Source organism: Glycine soja, chromosome 14 (genome assembly GCF_004193775.1).
Source record: "Glycine soja cultivar W05 chromosome 14, ASM419377v2, whole genome shotgun sequence".
In the NCBI taxonomy this organism is placed as follows: domain Eukaryota; kingdom Viridiplantae; phylum Streptophyta; class Magnoliopsida; order Fabales; family Fabaceae; genus Glycine; species Glycine soja.
Window position 1 is genome coordinate 7,151,112 of NC_041015.1, and position 20,929 is coordinate 7,172,040.

Below are 20,929 nucleotides of genomic sequence, written 5' to 3' on the forward strand. Positions count from 1 at the left end.
GAAGCAAAAGAACATATACATGCTACCCCTGTAGATTTATGACGATGATGTTTTTATAAGTATCTGCAGGAGAAAGAGTTATCAGCATTCAATCAATTGATTTTTAACATCTTGGAAAGGGAATTATGCTCATTGGATTCATTAGGATTTGTTGCATTATATATATTTAACTTTTATAAGTCTGGGAGTCCCTAAAATCCCAACCCCCCGTTGACTCCCTTCACTTGATAAAAAAAACTAAGATAAGATTGAAATTTGATAATCGAGATTGTGAATTATACTTTTAAGTTGTTTTTTTCTTTAAAGAAAAAACTATACTTCTAAGTTAATTAGTATCACTATGTTACTGCTCCATGTTTGCAAAAAATGGAGCTTAAAAAAAAAAAGACTTCTTTTTATTTTATTTTTTTCTTATCTCTTTTTTTTAATTTAATTTTGATTCATTATTATTTTCTACATTCTTCTATTTTTTTTTAGTTTCCTTTTTTCTTTTTCTACCGTCAAAGAGTCCGGTCAGACTCATTTTATTCCCGTGAATATTAAATAAAAATGATTTATTTGAATGGAACGTACTTTATTCGAAAAAAATATATACCTTCAGCAAAAATAAAATCTAAAAATATAATTCATCCCGTTTTTCAAATTTTATCAAAAGATACTCTAATGAAACATGTAAATACTTGAATAATTAAAATATTGAATATTATGTCCCTTAAAGGTTTGGTTTGGTCCAGGCTAGTTGTCCCCGTGACTCCTGGCCTCTGTACAAATAAAAAATAATTGAATCTAAACTAATTTACTTATATAAAAACTATTTAGTTAATCGGTTCCTAAACGAATTTTGATTAGAAATCCTATTTATACCTGTTTTTAACTAAAACCATTTATTTATTTATACTAAATTTGTTTTTAAGACACAAAGCAAACTTGTTTGGTACACGAGCATAGTGTAGTAACTTTTAGCTTATAAGTGTTTAAGCAATTTATGTCATGTTTTGATTTGGTTAAATATTTTTTACTGTCAAGTACGATGCATTAAGAAATTTTCTGAAACTTTATTAATTATTTCTAATATGTAAAAACCACTTTTTGGTAATTACCTTCATTTTCAAAAATAAATAAATTAGTACTTCATTTTATTTTATTTTTTTGCTCACGACTATTTTAACTGATATAATAGTTGTGCTTGAAATTATATTTGAATTAAATTGCATTAGTTAAAAGAAATCATATTAATTAGTTTTAAAAAAGTATGAATCTAAATAATTTAAAACTGTGTGTGAAAATTAAAAAGAAATTAGCAAGCTCAGGTATGAAAATTGTTATTTAATACAAATAAGTATATTTAATTGTTGAATTTCTGTTATATTGGGCTTAGGAAGGATACTTCTTCTTGTTCTTCTTTTTAATCGATTTCAAATTGATACATTCTGTCAGCAGCCCATAGTGATAACTCCTATTCCCTTGCTTTTGGATGATTGCTGCTATTTCCACCACTATTAATGCTCTTTCCACCCATAATTTTTACAAAAACAAAATAGAAAGATATTTATACCTCTATCACTAATTTCCTATTCCTCTTCCCCCATCCATTTCCCCACCCATTCTCACCCCCTTAGCTTCACTCTTTGTCTCCCTTGGCCCCATTTTTGTCACATTGCCACACCGCATCAAGAAGTCAGCCACCTTTCCTAAACCAAATTTGCCAAAGCTCAAAGTCTTGTTGTTTGGAACAATTGAAAAAAGTGGTAAGAAATTTTGAAATGTAATTTTCTGGATTTGTCTTTCCGAAATGTAATATGATATGCAAATTTTTACATTTCAGAATGGCTTATCAAGAATGCAAATTGCATTATGGAATAAGGTGCAGGAAGAAATTCCAGAGGTGCAGGAAGCACTTGTCGGCCATTACACACCACTTCTAAAATTTCAATCCAATGGTCACGATACTATGTTTAATTATAGTCATTGATTAAAATTGTAAAAGGGAGTGTAGCATGTAGTGACTGTAGAAAGAAAAAGGATAACCCATGGTCTCCTTCACCCACTTTTCTTGTTGGGACTCTTCCTTATTTTTTTGATAAGCTGTGTTTATAGTTCTAATAAAATAAGTCGTTCGAACTACATATTCAAATAATTTTACTTGCATAGTTATATGAGTTTGGTTTTGTCGTCCTCCATGATCGTGTATTGACTTTTTTTCTCTCTTGATTTTTAATGAAATCTTTTTGGTTGACTTTATTAATCAGTTTTGTTGAGGGTATCAACCTAGTTGGGATCACTAACTTTTATAATTTCTAACCCACCTTAGCCTATAAAAAAAAATAGATAATTTTGAAGGTAGAAAAATGAGACTTTTCTCTTCTCATGCCAGGTGGAAAATTGGCTCTATTCATTTAGCATTTGAAAACCAGGGGATTATATATTATATCACCCTCCTATCCTTCTGGACTAAAATAATCACTACACTATCAACATAAGGAATATTAGCATAATTTATAATCAAAATCCGGATTTTGCTTTAAACAGCAAGTTGATCGGATCAGATCCATTAAATTTGGGGATATCCAATTTGTTTGGATGGGAGAATTTTATTTTTATTCCCCCAAGGAAAAGTTCACTGTCAACACATACAAGAAAATAAATTAATGCTAGATTCCCAGGATTCAAAGTCAAGCTACCATGGTTTTTATGTGGCTTCCCCCAATAAATTTTGATGATGTTGTGGTTGTAACATTTAAGTCAATAAATGGAAAGATGTCAGGAGCTGTGTGTCTTATAGTTGTTGTGTATTCCTTTTCCTTGTCTACACGATAGAAATGTTTTCTATACAGATTGTGCTTTAAGATCCTCAATGGATGCAAGTTTAGATGTAGCCATAGGTAAGAGGACATAACCATTAACCGCTAAAATCAATTTCAATTAAAGAGAGTGATGGAATTTCATTATGGAGTGTGTCAAGAAGTAAAATCTGGGCGTTCCTAAATCCTACTCTTGTATGTGCAGTTTCTTTATTTTTAGAAAGATTTAAATATCTTTTTAATCTTATGATTTTTTGTTTTTTTCCTTTGTAAAATTATTTTTAATTTTTATCCTTTGCAAATTATATTTATTTTATTTTTAGCTCTTAAATATAATTTACAAAGACTAATTTTTTTTATAAGAATGAAATGAAAAAAAAATTACGAGAACTAAAAAAATATTTAATCCTTTTAAAAACAGCCGTATCCTTATTCTTAATCCTACTTCTATCGTTATCATGATATTTGGAAGTTATATTTAATACCATTTATATAAAGTATTATGAAGATTCACATGATGATTTATAGGAAGATAAAACATTACTATTTATCACTGCATAAAAATATATAAGATGGAGTCACAAGCGTTTTATAATGGAAATATTCTTAAATTTTTTTTAAAATGATTATTATTATTGCACGTGGGAATTTGTCTATTTCCTGTTTGCTTGCCAATGGAACTGAGTTAAGATAGTGCTATTCACCAAATTTGTTTTGTGAATTGCACGTGCCTAACTTGACACTCTTCTCTATCGTTTACTTTGTTGCATATAGGCTATATAAATTATGTACTAATATTTTTTTTTTGTTGGAAAGAAGTTGTTTCGTAAATTATTGCAGTTTTTTTTTTATTACAAATTATATGTATCTTTCATGAGAGATAATTAGTTAAATAAAACCATTAAAAGTAACAAAATTATTCTTACATATTTATAACTTTTGTTAATCTAAAATAATAGTTATAGCCTATTTAATTATAGACTATTAGTTTACTTTAAAATCTTAATATGAAATATACTTTTACATGGATTAATCAATCATACTCATGTAAAAGTAAGTCAACCCTTGTAAAATGGCCTAACAGGTCCAAACTTAGGTAAGACCTAGCTAACTAGCTAGCTTAGTCTGAAAATTAAAAGGTTTAAATATAGTAAATATTATAAACAATTTTGATATATTTGCAGAAACATTTATTTGAGTCATATAATTTTTTCCTTTCTTTTCGGGGGATGGTTGGGTTGGGCAGGGTTTAATGGTTAAAAGACGATTGTCGTAATTGATTCACCTCCCTTTCAAAAGTATTGGGCCATCGATGAATTGCTTCATTCCTTGCATGTTTTATGTGGGGGTGAATAATGAACACCTTCTAGCTAGGAGAGTAAAGTGAATTGCATGTTTTATCATGGTCCTATAAGATTCATAGTTGATCTAAAACGTGTTCTATCGTCAAAAGGATTATGTGGGAACAAAAATGTGATAGTCTACCATTCTCATTGTGGTACCCCGTGCAAAATATGTTCTCAAATAGTTTAATTTGGACAGTTATGATGTTCTGACGTGCAACCTATAAACATATATTTTATGTACCAACAACAATCAGCATAATAACCAAACGGACTTTATAATAATAATATATCAGAAATTATTAGTGGAGCTAGTTTCACAGTGTAGTTTGTGAACAAATAACTCTTTGAACTTTCTTTGCATGTAGGAATCAAAATTGACAGGGCAACCGATTAGGTGTTGGTGAGCCTGCTCAACTGCCCTTAAATTTCTTTCCAATTTTTTTTGTTTTATTTTTTTTTATATTTCTATGCTCCAATGAATTATTGAGATTGCTGTTTTACTACTCTATCCCTCCCTTCTGGTTCAGAAATGATTAAGGGACAAGAGAAAAAGTAATTAATGTGACATTTTTGTCATTTGGTATTTTTGTCTAGAAATATTTATAGGTGTCAACTAAACCTGAAATATAAGCAAAGCAATTTTTGCTTCCATTCTTTATAATCTCTTGCAAAAGGAAATTAATCCTCAAGGAAGGACAAATGGAGCTACATAAATGGCCTTTCTTGCTTTGAGATTCACTCATAATTCTCTAACAACTCCTTCCAAATCCTTGCCACTCGAAGTAATCATCATATTTAACCACTACTTGATCTAAATTTCCTAGTGGGGAATTAATTTCATTTACATATATAGTCCAGGTCCCCTCCTCCATTTAAGGCACTGTTGTTTTTCCTAAGGTTATTTCTCAAGCGATGGATGTTTTGAGTCTTCAAAAGTTGGTGAAGACAGCACCATCTAAAGCATTGATCATCAGAATCAACTTGGTCTGTCTTGCCATCTTTCTCGTTGTTTATGCGACCCTTCTTCTCCGTCCATCTTCCTCTGTCTATTTCGAGAATGCAGCCTCCCTTGTCCGGTGCTCCTTGAGCGAGTGCCATCACAAGGTAAGGTGAGCCTACTCTTATGTAATCCTCTTCTCTCTGTGTGCTTTGCTTATGGTACAAGTTAGTATGTTTAATTTTTCATAGACAACTAAATCTATATTAATGAGAGTATATACAAAATTACAAATCCTCCTTAGGATTATCTGCTAGTGCTTGGGAACTACTTGAATAGCTGTGACTGGATACAACTGTTTTAAGTTTATGCCTGTTCAGTAATTCTCTAAGTAGGTTTGAACATATCGGAAAAAGCGAAGAGAAGGGGAAAACTTTCATTTTTCTATGGTAAAAAATTCATTTATACTTTTTATTTCACAAGAAAAAAAGGTATGAAGTTCAATCAATCTCCTCCAACAGAGGGCTTTGGCATCCTGCTCAGTAGTCTTTAGAATGTCTCCTCATTCTACCATTTTATACTCACAAGAATAAAAGTGAATTACTCACTTTAGCAGAATTAGATTCACGACATTTTTTAACAACAAAAGTTTAATTTCATTAGGTGAAATTGATTACATGGATCACAAGGTTGACATTGTTTGTCTCAACAACAGCAACAACAAAACATTCATATAAATATTTGTTTGTAGTGTTTTCAATACATGTGTATGTTTGTTGTATAACTTGTGTATGATCTTCAAACTTGTAGGGAGAAAAAAGCACAACGATGAAAGCAGTGCTGGAGGAACCACAGCTGAAATCAAGGAGGGCAAAGCAGAACGCGACTAAGATAGAGGTGCCTAGCTTCTTTGGCGAAATGGGGAAAGGAATGAAGATAGGAATGGTGAACATGCAAGAAGATGATGTGAGTGAATGGAGCACCTTTGGAGAAACAAGCCAAGTTTATTTTGAGAGGGTGTCACATTTTTTCAATTGGACAGATTTATTTCCCGAATGGATAGATGAAGAGGAAGAGACCGATGTTCCATCGTGCCCCGAGATACCAATGCCGGAATTTGCAGCATATGAAGGCATGGACGTGATCGTGGCCAAGTTACCTTGCAAGTACCCCGAAGAAGGATGGGGAAGAGACGTTTTAAGGTCGAGTAATGATACACGAACACTTAATTTAATTGACACTTTTCATTTCTATCTATCTATCTATCTCTTTCTTTCACATCATATCACTTGTGGTACTATATACACTTCTTTCTCTTCTATCTTTATGATCTCTCTTTAGATGTCTAATAGTGCTGAGGTGTTCATGCATGATCACTTTTTTCAGGTTACAAGTTCATCTCATTGTGGCAAATTTGGCAGTGAAGAAGGGAAAGAGGGATTGGAATTGGAAGACAAAAGTGGTTTTGTGGAGTAAGTGTAGGCCAATGCTGGAGCTGTTTCGGTGCAACGATTTGGTTAAGCAGGAAAACGAGTGGTGGTATTATGAGGTTGATGTAAAGAGGTTGGAGCAGAAGGTTTCTTTGCCTGTTGGGTCCTGCAATTTGGCTCTGCCTCTGTGGGAACAAGGTTAGCGCTTTTACACATTCAAATTAATGTTCATGTTTTTGCCTTACTTGAATCAAGCAAAGGTGACATCAAGTGAATCAAATAAGATAATTGGAACGTTTTCTCTTTCTGGTTTTCCATATAAGTTCTGGGCATTGCAACATGCAATTATGCAAAAAAGCAATCATTCATAAACATAAGACATATACTTAACGCGCCAGGTAGGGGTCGAACCTACGACTTTCTGCTTAGGAAACAGACGCTCTATCCACTGAGCTACAGGCGCTCATATACCACAACTAGACAAATAGTTTTTTTTATTTCTAGTTATTATCATAAGTAGTTTTGTATTAAGTTATCGGAAAAAAAAAAAAAAACAGTCTTTTGTTATAGTTGAAGTTTATGAATTAGCTGATACCTCACATCAAGCATAACTAACAACTTTTTAAAATTGTTTTTCAAGACATGAATATCAACGCCGACCATCAAGTAGATCTTTACCAATTATTTTTATATCTTCCCCTTGAAGCAAGGTTTTAGCCTTTTAGGTGACATTTCTGGTAAAATGAAGATAAATGTTAGAGTATTTATAAATATATATATTATTTTATTTTTTTCTATAGAGTATTTTTTTTCTAATATGTTTGTCAAAATTTCATACTCAATTTTTCCGGTACTATAAACAAAGTTATTTCTTTTAATCTTAAATTTGGATCATCATTAGCAATCGTCCGGTGACATATATAAGGTGTATTTGAAAAAATGTTAGGTTCAACGTAATGCATGTTTTTTTTTGAAACGCATGAACGGACATTTGGAGCTGTGCAAACGACAAATCAAACATGTACTAACCGTTAATCACATGGTATTTGGTTTACTATATGGAAGTTGTTGTTGATTGTCCATACGTTATTCTGTTTGAGAGGAGTAAAGAACGATCAAAATTATAGTACAAGCTTCTTAATTTTAGCTTCTTCTTTTTTTTTTTGTGCTTATCAATATTGGTTTACTATGGAAGTTGTGGTTGATTGTCCATATATTATTTTTTTTGTGCTTATCAATATTGATAACCACTAGGATGGCTACCTCAATCTTTCTTCTTCTAAAAAGTAATGTTAGTTGTCTATGTATTGCCTTGTCATGACAATAGTTTACTTTTAGGGTAGCATGAATTTTTTTTTTCCTCAATCCGTGCTTGTTAGTTGATATAATATCCTCAATTTCCTTGCGTACCAGAAGTATCGTATTTTAAGAAACCCTTGCCTTGCATTACAATCAAAGTTAGTTACCATTTAGCTTTCAACTTTTCATGCACTGAATATTTTGATAAAATCATAATAAGATTTTAATTATAACCGCATCAAAGGCTCAAGCATATATTCCCTCGTAGGAATTATGGAAAATGACCTGCATATACATTATTTATTTTCTACACTAGCTATCTTGATACCAGTTACAATCACATAATTGTTGGAAAGAAAGGATGAAGATTTCTTGGTAGTATTTTGAAAAAAATTGAACAAGGGAGAAAGAGAATGAATAACAAAAAATAGCAACCTCTGAAAAACAGGAATTAAGCGCCAAAAAAATCACACGCACATGACTAGGATTTACATGTTGTTTTTATACACTAAGTAAGGCTTAACCATAGTTAATTAATTAACAATCCAACTATTATGGCTAACCTCTAATGCATTCCACATACTAACAAAATTGGATAATTACATTTGAATTACACTATTTTTAACACACCACCTTAATTTAAATATGTCAATTTGTGCATCCCAATTTTGTTCTTTATTTCTTCAAGTCTCTTAGGCTTCAAAGCTTTGGTTAACATATCTGCACACTGCTCCTCAGTTCTGCAATACTCAAGTACTAGTTTGTTTTGTTAACTTGGTTATGAAGAAAATGATATTTTACTTCTATATGCTTATTGCGTCCATGAGCTATTGGATGCTTAGCAAGGTCTATGGCTAATTTGTTATCAATCTTGAGCTTCATTACATTACTGCACTTGATGTTAAGCTCTTCCAGTAACATTCCTAGCCAAAGGGCTTGGCTTGCACCAAAAGCAGCTGAGATATACTCAGCTTTACAACTAGATAATGCCACCACATCTTGTTTCTTTGAACACCATGATATAGGAGCATTTCCAAGCATAAACATGTACCCGGATGTGCTCTTTCTATCACCAACATCTCCACTCCAATCTGCATTTGTGTAGCCAACAATTTCTATCTCAGAATTTTCTTTTGTTGCAGGAAACAGAATTCCACATTCTATTGTGCCTTTCACATATCTAAGAATTCTCTTAGCTGCAAGTAGATGATCCTTGCAAGGTTTCTTCATGAATCTACTAACCAAGCCAACTCCATAGGTGATATCTGGCCTAGAATTACACAAATATCTCAATGAGCCAATGAGTTGCCTATACAGTGTTGAATCAACCAAGTTTGTGTCTTCACTAGTAGACAGTTTTATTCCTGGTTCACAAGGAGTAGTAGCAGAATTGCAATCAAGCATATTGAACCTTTCCAATATATCAGTTGCACATTTCTTTTGGTGAAGGAATATGCCACTCTTAGTTGTCACAAATTCCATACCTAGGAAATAAGCTATTCTACCTATATCAGACATTTCAAACCCATCCATCATTTTCTTCTTAAACCTATCAATCTCCTATTTGCTATCACCAGTGACAAGAAGATCATCCATATACAAGCATAGCATCACTACACCAGTTACTCCACAATCCTTCAAGTACACTCCATGTTCAGTGGTGCATTTCAGAAATTTTTGCTTCTGCAGAAATCCATCAGTCCTCTTATTCCAGGCTCGTGGAGCTTGCTTTAAGCCATATAGGGCTTTGTTCAGCTTCATTATCCTATCTTCCATGCCTATCTTCTCATAGCCAGGTGGTTGCCTTGTTGTATACTTCTTCTTCTTCTTCTAATGGACCATTGAGAAAAGCAGACTTCACATCTAGTTGGCTCACTATCCATTTCCTCATGCTAGCAATTGAAAATATGAGTCTCACAGTTTCAATTCTAGCTACAGGGGCATATACTTCATTGAAATCAAGAACAGGCTTTTGCAAGAAACCTTTTGCAACTAGCCTTGCCTTATACTTGGCAATTTCACTAGATGGGTTGACTTTGGTTTTGAAAACCCACTTCACTTCTATGGCTTTCTTATTACTTGGTAAATTCACCATTTCCCGAGTGTTGTTTTTATGAATTGATCTCAATTCCTCTTCCATGGCCTTTTTCAATGTGGACTAGCTAGTGTCTCTTCAAGTGAAACTAGTTCTGCTTCTGCTAACAGCACTAAGTTCATCAGCTCACCATTAATATTGATAGCAGCATCAGGGAAGACATCATAGTCTTGAAACCTCACTGGTGGAGACATCTGTCTTAGTGACCTTCTCAAAGGTACAACCCAATCACATCTGGCCCATCATTCACATTTTGTTCATCATTCACATATTGCTCATTGTCAATCTAAATTTCATCCTGTATTTCTTCTATTCCCAGTTCAACTTCTACTATTTCATTGGTTTGTCTTTCCATACCAATGTTCTAGTCCCATTCATTTGTCTCATCCACAATCACATCATTACTTATCACAATTTTCTTGCTTAAGGGATAAAATTTTTTTTATAGACCCCAGTATTGTGATAACCTACCAAGATCATGGTTTGAGCCCTTGAGTCCAGTTTTTTTTTTATTATGTTCAGGCACATGCCTGTAACAGAGTGAGCCAAATACCTTGAAGTGTTTCACACTAGGCTTGAGTCCACTCCAAGCTTCTTCTAGTGGCAAACTGTCAAGCCTCTTTGTAGGACATCTATTCAAGATGTGAGCACCTGTGGATACTGCCTCTGCCCAGAAATCATGTGGAAGATGCTTCTCTCTCAACATGCATCTAACCATATTTAGCATTGTTCTATTCCTTCTCTTAGCAGTTCCATTGTGTTGAGGAGTGTATGGAGCCATTACCTCATGAATTATTCCTTCTTCCTTGCAGAAATTCTCAAATTCAAGTGAAGTGTACTCTCCTTCACCATCAGTTCTAAGCATCTTAATTGAACAACTAGATTGATTTTCAACTAGTAACTTGAATGATTTAAATGTTACAAATACTTCACTCTTTCTTTATAACAGGTAAACCCATATTTTCTTTGTAAAGTCATCTATAAAAGAGACAAAATACAATTTACCTCCATGAGATTTGATTTCAAATGGGCCACACACATCAGAGTGAATCACTGCCACACACTTGCCTTGGTACTTCAATTGAAGGTAGTCCCACAACCATGTTCTTCTTCTGCAACTTGTTTAGGCTGTTGAAGTTCAAATGTCCAAGTCTTCTATGCCACTTCCACACACTGTCATTGCTTTGACCAGTCAAGCATTTCTGCTCGATGGTGCTCACACCCACCTTGAATGTTCTGTTCTTAGACACAACAACCTTCAAGACACATTTCCCATTAGAATCAACTACTTCCATGTGTTCACCTTCCATATGCATTAAGAATCCTTTCTCTAGCAATTGTCCCAAGCTTAGCAAATTGCTTTCCATGTTAGGAACATATAGGACATCACTGATAGTCACCTTGCTCCCATCTACTATTCTTATGGCAACCTTGCCAATTCCTTTTGCCATTACTGACCTGCCATCACCAAATTTGATGCTTCTTTTCACTGTTTCATCAATTTCACAGAACCAATATTTATGTCCTGTCGTATGGTTTGAACAACCAGTGTCCAAATACCACCATTCCTCATTGCATGTTTCACTGTTAACAGTGGCCATTAACATCACTGCTTCTTCATCATCAGAGTCACGCGCGAGTTGGCTTCTTCACCCCTCTTCCTAGGCACTTTAGGATTACTGCACTCATTTGCATAGTGGCCATACTTTTTACAGTTATAGCACTGAATGTGCTCCTTTGATTTCTTCTTTCCCTTTCCATTGTTTTCTCCTTCTTTCTTTTGATTCTCACTTTTAGAACCATTGCTTTCTTGTTTGTTATACTTCCACTTGCATTTCCCTTTCTTATTCTTCCAAGAATCACCACCATCTTTCTTCTGATTTTTAGCAAATAAGGCTTTCTCGAAATCCTTTTCCTCTTTCTTGATACCTTTTCTATTCTTCATCTTTAACTCATGTGCTTCCAAAGAACCCAGTAATTGCTCCAATTTCAACGTTTCTAGGTCCTTTGATTGTTCAATTGCAAAGACAATATGATCAAAGTTTGGTGTTAAGCCAGTGAGTACCTTTTCAACCTTCATCAAATCGGTCACCACCTCACCACAGCTCTTCATTTGGTTTGCAAGAATCACCAACTTGTTTACGAATTGTGCCACCGTTTCGTTTGATTCCTTCTGAAGCAAACCCAGTTGACGTTGGAGTGCCATCAATCTCACCTTCTTGGTTTGCTTGTCATTGGCATAAGTTGTAGCCAACACATCCCATGCTTCTTTGGTCGTCTCATAGTCAGTGATTTTCTCCAGGACATTTGAATCCACGCATTGATGAATTAGAAAGATCGCTTTATCATCTTTCTTCATCTGTTCAAGGTGAGTTACCCTGTGTGTCTCCATGGGATTCTTCTTTAATGGTGTGATGCTGATGCTTATGATATCAAGCACGCCTTGATATCTGAATACCACCTTCATCTGTGTCGTCCACCTCTCATAGTTGGTTCCATCAAAGATTGGTAGTTTCGTTGGGATTTGGTCGTTGTTCTTCAACATCATCATTGTTCCCCGTCGTACGCCGCCGTGGATCGTATAGCTCTGGTGCCAATTGTTGGAAATGATCAAGATTTCTTGGTAGTATTTTGGAAAAGATTGAACAAGGGAGAAAGAGAGTGAATAACAGAAAATAACAACTTCTGAAAAACGGGAATTAAGCGTCAAAAAAATCACACACACATGACCAAGGTTTACATGTTGTTTTTATACACTAAGTAAGACTTAACCATAATTAGTTAACATGCTAACCTCTAATGCATTTCACATACTAATAAAATTAGACAATTACATTTGAATTACACTACTTTTAACAATAATTATAAAATTTGATAGATTAAAATCATATAATTACAATACTTAAAAGATTGAAATGATACAATTAAAATATGAAAAATTTAAATATAACACATTTATAATATCTTAAAGTCTCAATTAATTAAAACAATTGCAACTTATGGCACAATTAAGATATCCGAGGAATCAAAATGTAACTAAACCCAAAAAAACGTTGTAAAAGTAACTAACCCATGAATTTTGCTTATTTTTTCAGGGATCGACAAGGTGTACGACACATCGAACCTAGAACAAAGCGTTCAAAGCGAAGCACGAGCGAAACGTGAGGCCTATGTAACAGTGCTTCACTCCTCGGAAGGCTACGTGTGCGGCGCAATAACATTAGCACAAACCCTCCTCCAAACCGGAACCAAGCGCGACCTGGTGCTCCTCCTAGACAGCTCCATCTCCGTCGCGAAGCGCCGCGCCCTCGAACTCTCCGGATGGAAGATCCGACTCATCACCCGGATCCGAAACCCGCGCGCCGAGAACGGCACTTACAACGAATATAACTACAGCAAGTTTCGGTTATGGCAGCTAACGGATTATGAGAGAGTGATCTTTATCGATGCCGACATCATCGTCCTCCGCAACCTTGATATTCTCTTCCACTTCCCGCAGATGTCCGCTACGGGGAATGACCAGTCCATCTTCAACTCCGGCATCATGGTCCTCGAACCCTCCAACTGCACCTTCGAGATTCTCATGTCGCGTCGCCACGACGTCGTCTCCTATAACGGGTACTGAAGCTTTCTGTGATATTTTTACATTAAGAGCAATATAATATTTTTATTATAAAAAAATAAAAATTCCACCTCCTTTCTATAAAAGTTTTTGTGGAAAACTCTCAGAAAATATCCTTTTCAAGAAATATTAATTTCTTAAAACGAATATCAAATATAAGAAATTGAGATTTTTAACCTAAGATTCACATTAAATTAAAAGTTTCAATCCTATCAAACAAACGTTCCTTTAAAGAAAAAAAATGGAATTTTAAAAAAATTGTTAAAACAAATTAATTTTAAAAAATATTAAGAAATTTACTTCAATTAATTGAATAAAATATATAAATTATTATAAATACCTAATACTTGAGATTGATTATAAATTTAATTTTAAAAAAATATTCGAGCACATAAATTATTATAAATTATAATATTTGAAATTAGATTAATGTAGATAAAGAAAATTGATAATAGATTTAATTAATCTTATACTCTCTGTATTTTGTTCACAATTTGCATTTAGTCTAATTACATCACGAACTTTCATATTTTAGTCTTTATAGGAACTATTCTTCTTATGTTTTGATTCATGTGGTTAATTTTTCAGTGGTGTAAAATTGTCACGTAAGTGAAGCATATATAAATATTTGTTGATATAATTAAGGATTAAAATCTCAAGATTTTGTTGTTTTTATTATTCCGTCACTAATTTTCGTTATGAATATTTGTTGTAGTGGCGATCAGGGGTTCCTGAACGAGATCTTCGTGTGGTGGCACAGGCTTCCACGGCGGGTGAACTACTTAAAGAACTTCTGGGCCAACACGACGATAGAGGCGGGTAGGAAGAACGCAATGTTTGCGGCGGAGCCGCCGAAGCTCTACGCGATTCACTACCTAGGGCTGAAGCCATGGCATTGTTACAAGGACTACGACTGCAACTGGGACGTGCAGGATCAGAGGGTGTACGCGAGCGACGTCGCGCATCGACGGTGGTGGAAGGTGCACGATGCCATGGACGAGAACTTGCAGAAGCTGTGTAGGTTGACGAGGCAACGAAGGATGGAGTTGAACTGGGAAAGGAGAAAGGCTGGGAAGTTAGGGTTGCCAGATATGCATTGGAAGATCAATGTCACGGATCCTAGAAGAGCTGGCTCAATGTTGATTGGTTAATTAGGTTATAATTGTTGTACAATTATACCATGCACATTCTTTTTTTTTTCTTTTATCTTTTGTAATTTTGATTTGGGGTTTTTTGTTTTTGTTTTAATTCATGATTTTTTTTTACATACAGAGACATTTGTGGAGAGGTTTAATCTCCATCCAGTTATTTATTTGTGTGAATAGGGTAGAGCATATGATGGTTAGCCAATAGCCAATTATGGAAACGGGAATAATAAAAAGAAATTCATTACACTTTTAGTCGATCTTGATTCTTCAATAGTATTTTTCCATCAAATTTAATTGATCAATTCTTTTAGCAGCATGTGTTTGGATCAAGTTCAACAAGTTTATTTTTATTATATGTTTGGTAAGATATTTTAATTAATTTTTAATTTTTTTTATTATTTAAAAAACTTATTTGTTTGTTTGAAATGTTATTTATTTTAAATAATATTTTTCAAAACGTTAGATTCTAATTTTTATATTTTTTTTGTCTTTAGGTATTTATTAGTTTTTTTAAAATATTTTCTATTTAAGGTAAAATTATATATAATTTTACATTTTTGAATTATTTTAACAAATAATTTTATTAAATATTTATGATTTAAATGAGATAGTTTTTTAATTTTTAACTTTTAGTTAATTTTTCTGTCAATTTTCAAATAATCTTATTGTTCATTTGAATAATCATGCATTAAGGATTAATTAATTTCACACAGGAAATTGTTTCCTGTAGTGGTTTAAAGTGGTTAGAATCTCACACTAAAGGATCTATTGGCTAGCATTGTGATGGTACTGCCTAGCTACAAGCAACTTAGGGTATGTATTTGGAAAGATATTCATGAGGTATGCATTAAGAAGCAAGGTTATTTATAGACGCTTACGGCCTCCCCTCTATGCCATGTGGTAATGATTTCTCTTGCATCACCCCTTTTATAACAACAATGTTGTCCATAGATTAAATGATTTTGTGGATTAAATTTTACTTGATTGTCTACACCTCCATTGTGTGTCATTGTGTGTGCTTGGGTAAAAGTTTTGTATAAATATATGATCATGTTATTAAGTATTTTAATTGCTATAATTATGTCTTCTTGACATATATTTTTTAGCTGATTTTTTTTCTTCAAATTAACACTTCATCCGTCCCATTATAATTTCTATCATAGGTCACATGTCAAGAAAATTAATAAAAAGATGAAAGAAAATAATAATGTTACAAAATTAATCTTATCAATCATCATTAATTTATTTACTAACTAATATTTTTAAGATATTGGTTAAAGAATTAAAATGAAAAAAAAAATTATTGTGTAAATTATGAGAGTATAAAAATATCATAGACAATATAACTTTTCACTTTCTTCTATTTTAAAGTCCTTAACTAATACTTTTAGGATACTAATTATCATTTATCTTAATTTTTTTACCATCATTGATATTATAAGTAAAAAAAAAGTAATTAATACTACATTAAAAAAATAAAACTTATAACAATTATTTTGATACTTATTTTTTCTTCTTATATAATAAGTATTATGTGACAGAGTGTCAGTATTTATTTTTCACTCAAATAACCTTGCATTTAGAATTAATTATTTTTATATAGGAAATTGTTTTCTAATGGTCTAAATTGTGGTCGGAATCTCACACTAGGGCCTATTTAGCTGCCAACTTCACGAAAGTGCTGACTATGAAGCAAGGTTGTTATAAACATACATTATTTTCTCTTTTATCTTATTTTTATTTCAATTTCTTTTTTTCTTTCTCTTTCTTTTGTTATCACATTATCTATTAAATCTATAACGGTTTCTTAATTTCTACTTTTTTCCGTCTTCCTACAGCTCAAACCTACCCAAAAATAAGAGATGCATGATTTTTTTTTTTCCATAAAGCAAAAGGGTGTTGGAGCATTCCATTTGAATGACACCTTAATTGAGATATGACAATTTTTTTTTTTGAAAAACAGTTGATGTATTTTTTATCGATCAATTGTTAATTTATTAGTGAAAAAAAAATTCAAATTCATAATTTTTTTTTCTTCTTTCAACTATCAAACCAATTTTATCACTTATTTTTCAAAACTTGAGGAGGTCTAAACTATACCGTGACTAAGTGACATCTCAATAATTGAGACACGACAAATTTTGTTGAATAACATTTGACATAATTTTTTAATGACAAGTCCTTACATCATGAGATAACGACATAAAAAGTTGTATACTTGATCAATTATATTTTGGTTTTTTTGGTAAAAAAAACTATATTTTGTTTATATTCAACTTTTAATATAATAATGACTAGATGCCTTTGTGAATTCGTAAACCAGCAAAAAATTTAATCTCCCATGTGACCACCTCCACATGTAATACACATAGTGTTTGGAATGATTATTACCTTTACGAATATGAACAAACTTCAAGTTAATTTTTATTGTGTGATCAACGGTCACCGTCGTTCCCAATTTTCCAGATCAACAACTCAAAAAATGATGGGTATGGTGGAAAGCAAAGAATCTGATGAAACGATAAAATGATGGTTTGTCAGTGAAAGGATTGGTTGAGCAAACCCATTTATAGGTTCACCTACTAAAAAATAAAAGCCCGAAAACATCTAATTGGGCCACTTTTTTTCCAACCCAAAGAAATAGACTTTGTGTTGGACAAAGTCAACAAATTTTATATATTCATATTAGGTACGGAAATCCATAATATTAGTTAATAAGCTCAGATATTTCCACCGAAATTCCTAGATTTGTAAATATAGTCTTTCCATCTATTTTATATGATTGCAGTTATATATATATTCAGGTTTATAGATGGAGATTATATAATGGATAATTGTGTTTGTCCTGTTGTTCTTCTTTACCAAACTAAAATGTAATAAAATTCTATTTTTTGTTTTCTTACAAAAAAAAAATCAATTTTTGTGAAATTTCTAACCACTAATTATAAAAAAAATATTATAGAAATAAATTTTATTTCAATAATCTTTACTCCTTAGAATAAATTAACCTTAAGTTTTATTGATTAAGAGATATCATTGATATAAAAAAATCCAACTTTCCATCCAAATTAATTACCAAACTGTATTAATTGAGTCAATTCAATATTTTTTGAGAATATAATTCCTCCTTCTATATGTTTACCAATGTGTATTTTCATCCATGAGTTAAGGGAATTTTGATACCTACCCTCTTTCTTCTATCAAAATTTTCTGTGATTGTTTGTTTATTTGTGTTTGTCATTCTTTTAATTTAATTAAAAACAAAAAAATAAAATTAATCAGTTATCTCTTAATTTCTCAATCAGTGGAATAATTAATTGGTTGTGTATAGTTATTAAAACGCAATCCTAGCTAAAGAAGAGGATACTTTGTTTTTGAAAGGAAATGAAGGGAATACTTCTTTTAGCCACATTAAAATTTAACAACAACAAATATCGTTGCAAAAACCATAAACTGTGTTTCCAAGAGAAACTGGGCAGTTTTTGAACCAATTTTTATTTAACATGGAAATAAAAATGGCTTTGTTAAAAGGCTTAAGCCTGTGTAATAAAATGTAAGTTGATATTGATTTATTTTACTTAATGTAGGGTTTTTTAAGGGCTTAACTCCATTTTATTTGTTAAATAAATTAAAACAAAACAGGCTAAAAATAAGACAGCCCTAAGTTCTTCGATAGGCCACATAAATAGCGTATACGAAATTGATTGTGTGAATTGCTAAACTTAGATTGATCTTTTCAGGCTTAATTTAACTGGAACAAGAAATACCTTTGTAACAGCATCGTCTTACCTAATAGAGGCAAAGAACCTCAACAACAATTCTTTTCCCATCCTTAAAAACATAATTAAAATGATAAAATCCTACACAAACAAAACATGCATCTATAGAACGGTCAATTTTTTTTCCCCACAAAAAAGTAACTCTGTGAAACACTATCAATAAGAAATATAAATATATTTTTTTTCAAGCAGAAATTAAAACCTTAATTTGTTAAACATGGAAGATTTAATGCCTTCTATTACACTCAATTTCCATTCGTAGCAAAACATTCAAAAGATGACAACACCAAAATTGCATAATTGAAGCTTCACCGGGTATCATCGGACGGTGATCCTTGTACGTATGAATGGACCCAACGGACGACATTTTGTCTCATATGAGTTGGACTGTTTCCAACCGTTGGGCCCAACGGGAAAATTACACTGTCCACTTGATGCTACGTGTGCCACACGCAAACCATGTCATGCTAATGCTACCATTAGTTCCTCTAATTTGTTATTGATCAACGGTTCATAAGCATAAGCAATCGCATCGCTACATCATTATCATAACTCCCTGCTGAAAGTTGTGCACAAATTTATTCTAAAATTAATTAATTGGATGAAAATAAAATTAATTATGTACCAAATAAAAAATCTCAGATATATCCTGTTATATCATTTTTTTTTATATCATAACTCCTTTAATCTACTACTATTTTCCTCTTGTATTAGATTATTCAAGCATTTCAACACCTTAGTTTTGATTTTATTTATTTTTTTAAAAATAATGTTGTGTGCATTTTTTTTACTATAACATGAGTATTTCTGTAAAATCTCTATTCAATTAAACGATAAGATAGATAGAAATTTGAATACTTCTGCTAGCACATTACATAGAATTGCCAGTGACGTGTTGGTTGAGACATTTGATTTATCAGTTGACTTTGTGGCGTGATACAACATTTAACACTAGCACACGTCCATACATAGTAATAAATATGTAATTATATATTTTCCTTTACTTCACCAACATTGTTACATACGACATTACGAATAAAGTACTAGGATGATGAGATTAAAACAACACATGCTGATGGCATTTAACAGAAAATAATATTTAACATGTTTTTTTCAAGATAATTATTAAGTGACAATAAAAATAAAAATATCGGAATTATGATGTTTTAACTTTTAAGCAAAAAAGAAAAAAGAAAAAAAAGAAAGATAAAAGAAAACAAAACTATTTAAAATATCAAATTAATAAGTAAAAGTATATCATTAAAACCCAACAGTAGAGGACAACTTCATCATTCAAGTGAAAAATTAAATAAGATTATCTCTTCTTCTTTTTTTTTTTTTAAGAAAACATAATTACTTCATTTCATTTATAATGTGTGGAAAGATACAATTTAAAATATTATAAAAAATTTGGATACTAGCACGAGATTCTACCACCCTAGTCAAGACTTGAGCAACATAATTTGCTTGTCTCGTGATAAAACTCACTATTGAATTTGGAATAGAAGAAAGAAGGGTTCTACACTTAGAATACAATGGAAATCCAAAGAGCCTCTAATAACATTTTTAACTCCATCTACCGTTGCTTTAGAATCAGGTACAAATATAACATTTGTCAAGTTGAGGTGTTTCACCCACAAAAAGTGTTTGGAACAAACCTAGGCCTCGGCCTCTCTTGGATTAGACATACCTTTACCCGCCTTTGACAAGTGTTTTCCTAACCAATGATTGATTTTACTCTAGAGTCTGTCTTTCAAGAAACTAAACAATGCTCTCTTACTCCTCCTAATGATAGAAGGCACACCTAGGTACTTTTCTTTGCCAATTTGATTAAAAACATCAAGAAAGGATGATAAAATATGCCTTAGGTTCTAAGGAGTGTTAGTGCCAAAAAAAATTTCTGACTTATTGAAGTTTATCAATTGGCCAGATGCTTTGCCATATGTGTCAAGAATGACTCTCAAAGTGTCAACTTCCTTTTCATTTGCCTTACAAAAAAAAAAAAAAAAACAATCAACAATAAATAAGAGGGGTGAGATGGTGAAGTCCCTTTGCACACCTTAATACAATGAATCTTTTAAGTGCTCTTAGCTAATTTGAGTAGAGCTGAAAGTCTTTCAGTACATATGGTGAAAAATTAACATGACAATGGGTTACTCTATCTAAGGTCTCTTTGAGAAGAAATAGATCCTACAACATCCTTCTTAATCAAAACAAAATATTGAACTGTTTTCAAGCATAACTTCATCCAAATAAGATTATCTCCTAATGTAAATAAAAACATCAATTCATATAATTTAACATAACTATTTTTGGTATTGTACATCATATATAACTGTTTAAAAAAGAATGAAATACTTAAATGATAGCATACACACAATCCATTTATTCATACTTATAATTTTAAGTAATTAACACTACTATATATGTGACTTTTAGTAATATTTTTTTGTCTAACATCGAATAAAAGTA

At 32.3% G+C, this 20,929-nt stretch overlaps 1 protein-coding gene and 1 non-coding gene across 2 annotated transcripts; one reads left to right on the forward strand and one right to left on the reverse strand.

The window, feature by feature from the left end:
• Positions 1-4,796: 4,796 nt before the first annotated feature.
• LOC114383650 (UDP-glucuronate:xylan alpha-glucuronosyltransferase 2-like) lies at positions 4,797-14,935 on the forward strand. The gene is made up of 5 exons (XM_028343367.1): positions 4,797-5,251; positions 5,895-6,286; positions 6,471-6,712; positions 13,004-13,526; positions 14,246-14,935. The coding sequence occupies exons 1-5, from the start codon at positions 5,060-5,062 to the stop codon at positions 14,679-14,681; spliced, it is 1,785 nt and encodes a 594-aa protein (XP_028199168.1). The 5' UTR covers positions 4,797-5,059; the 3' UTR covers positions 14,682-14,935.
• On the reverse strand, positions 6,905-6,977 carry TRNAR-CCU. The gene has a single exon. It is a non-coding gene; the product is annotated as a tRNA-Arg (tRNA).
• Positions 14,936-20,929: the final 5,994 nt, after the last annotated feature.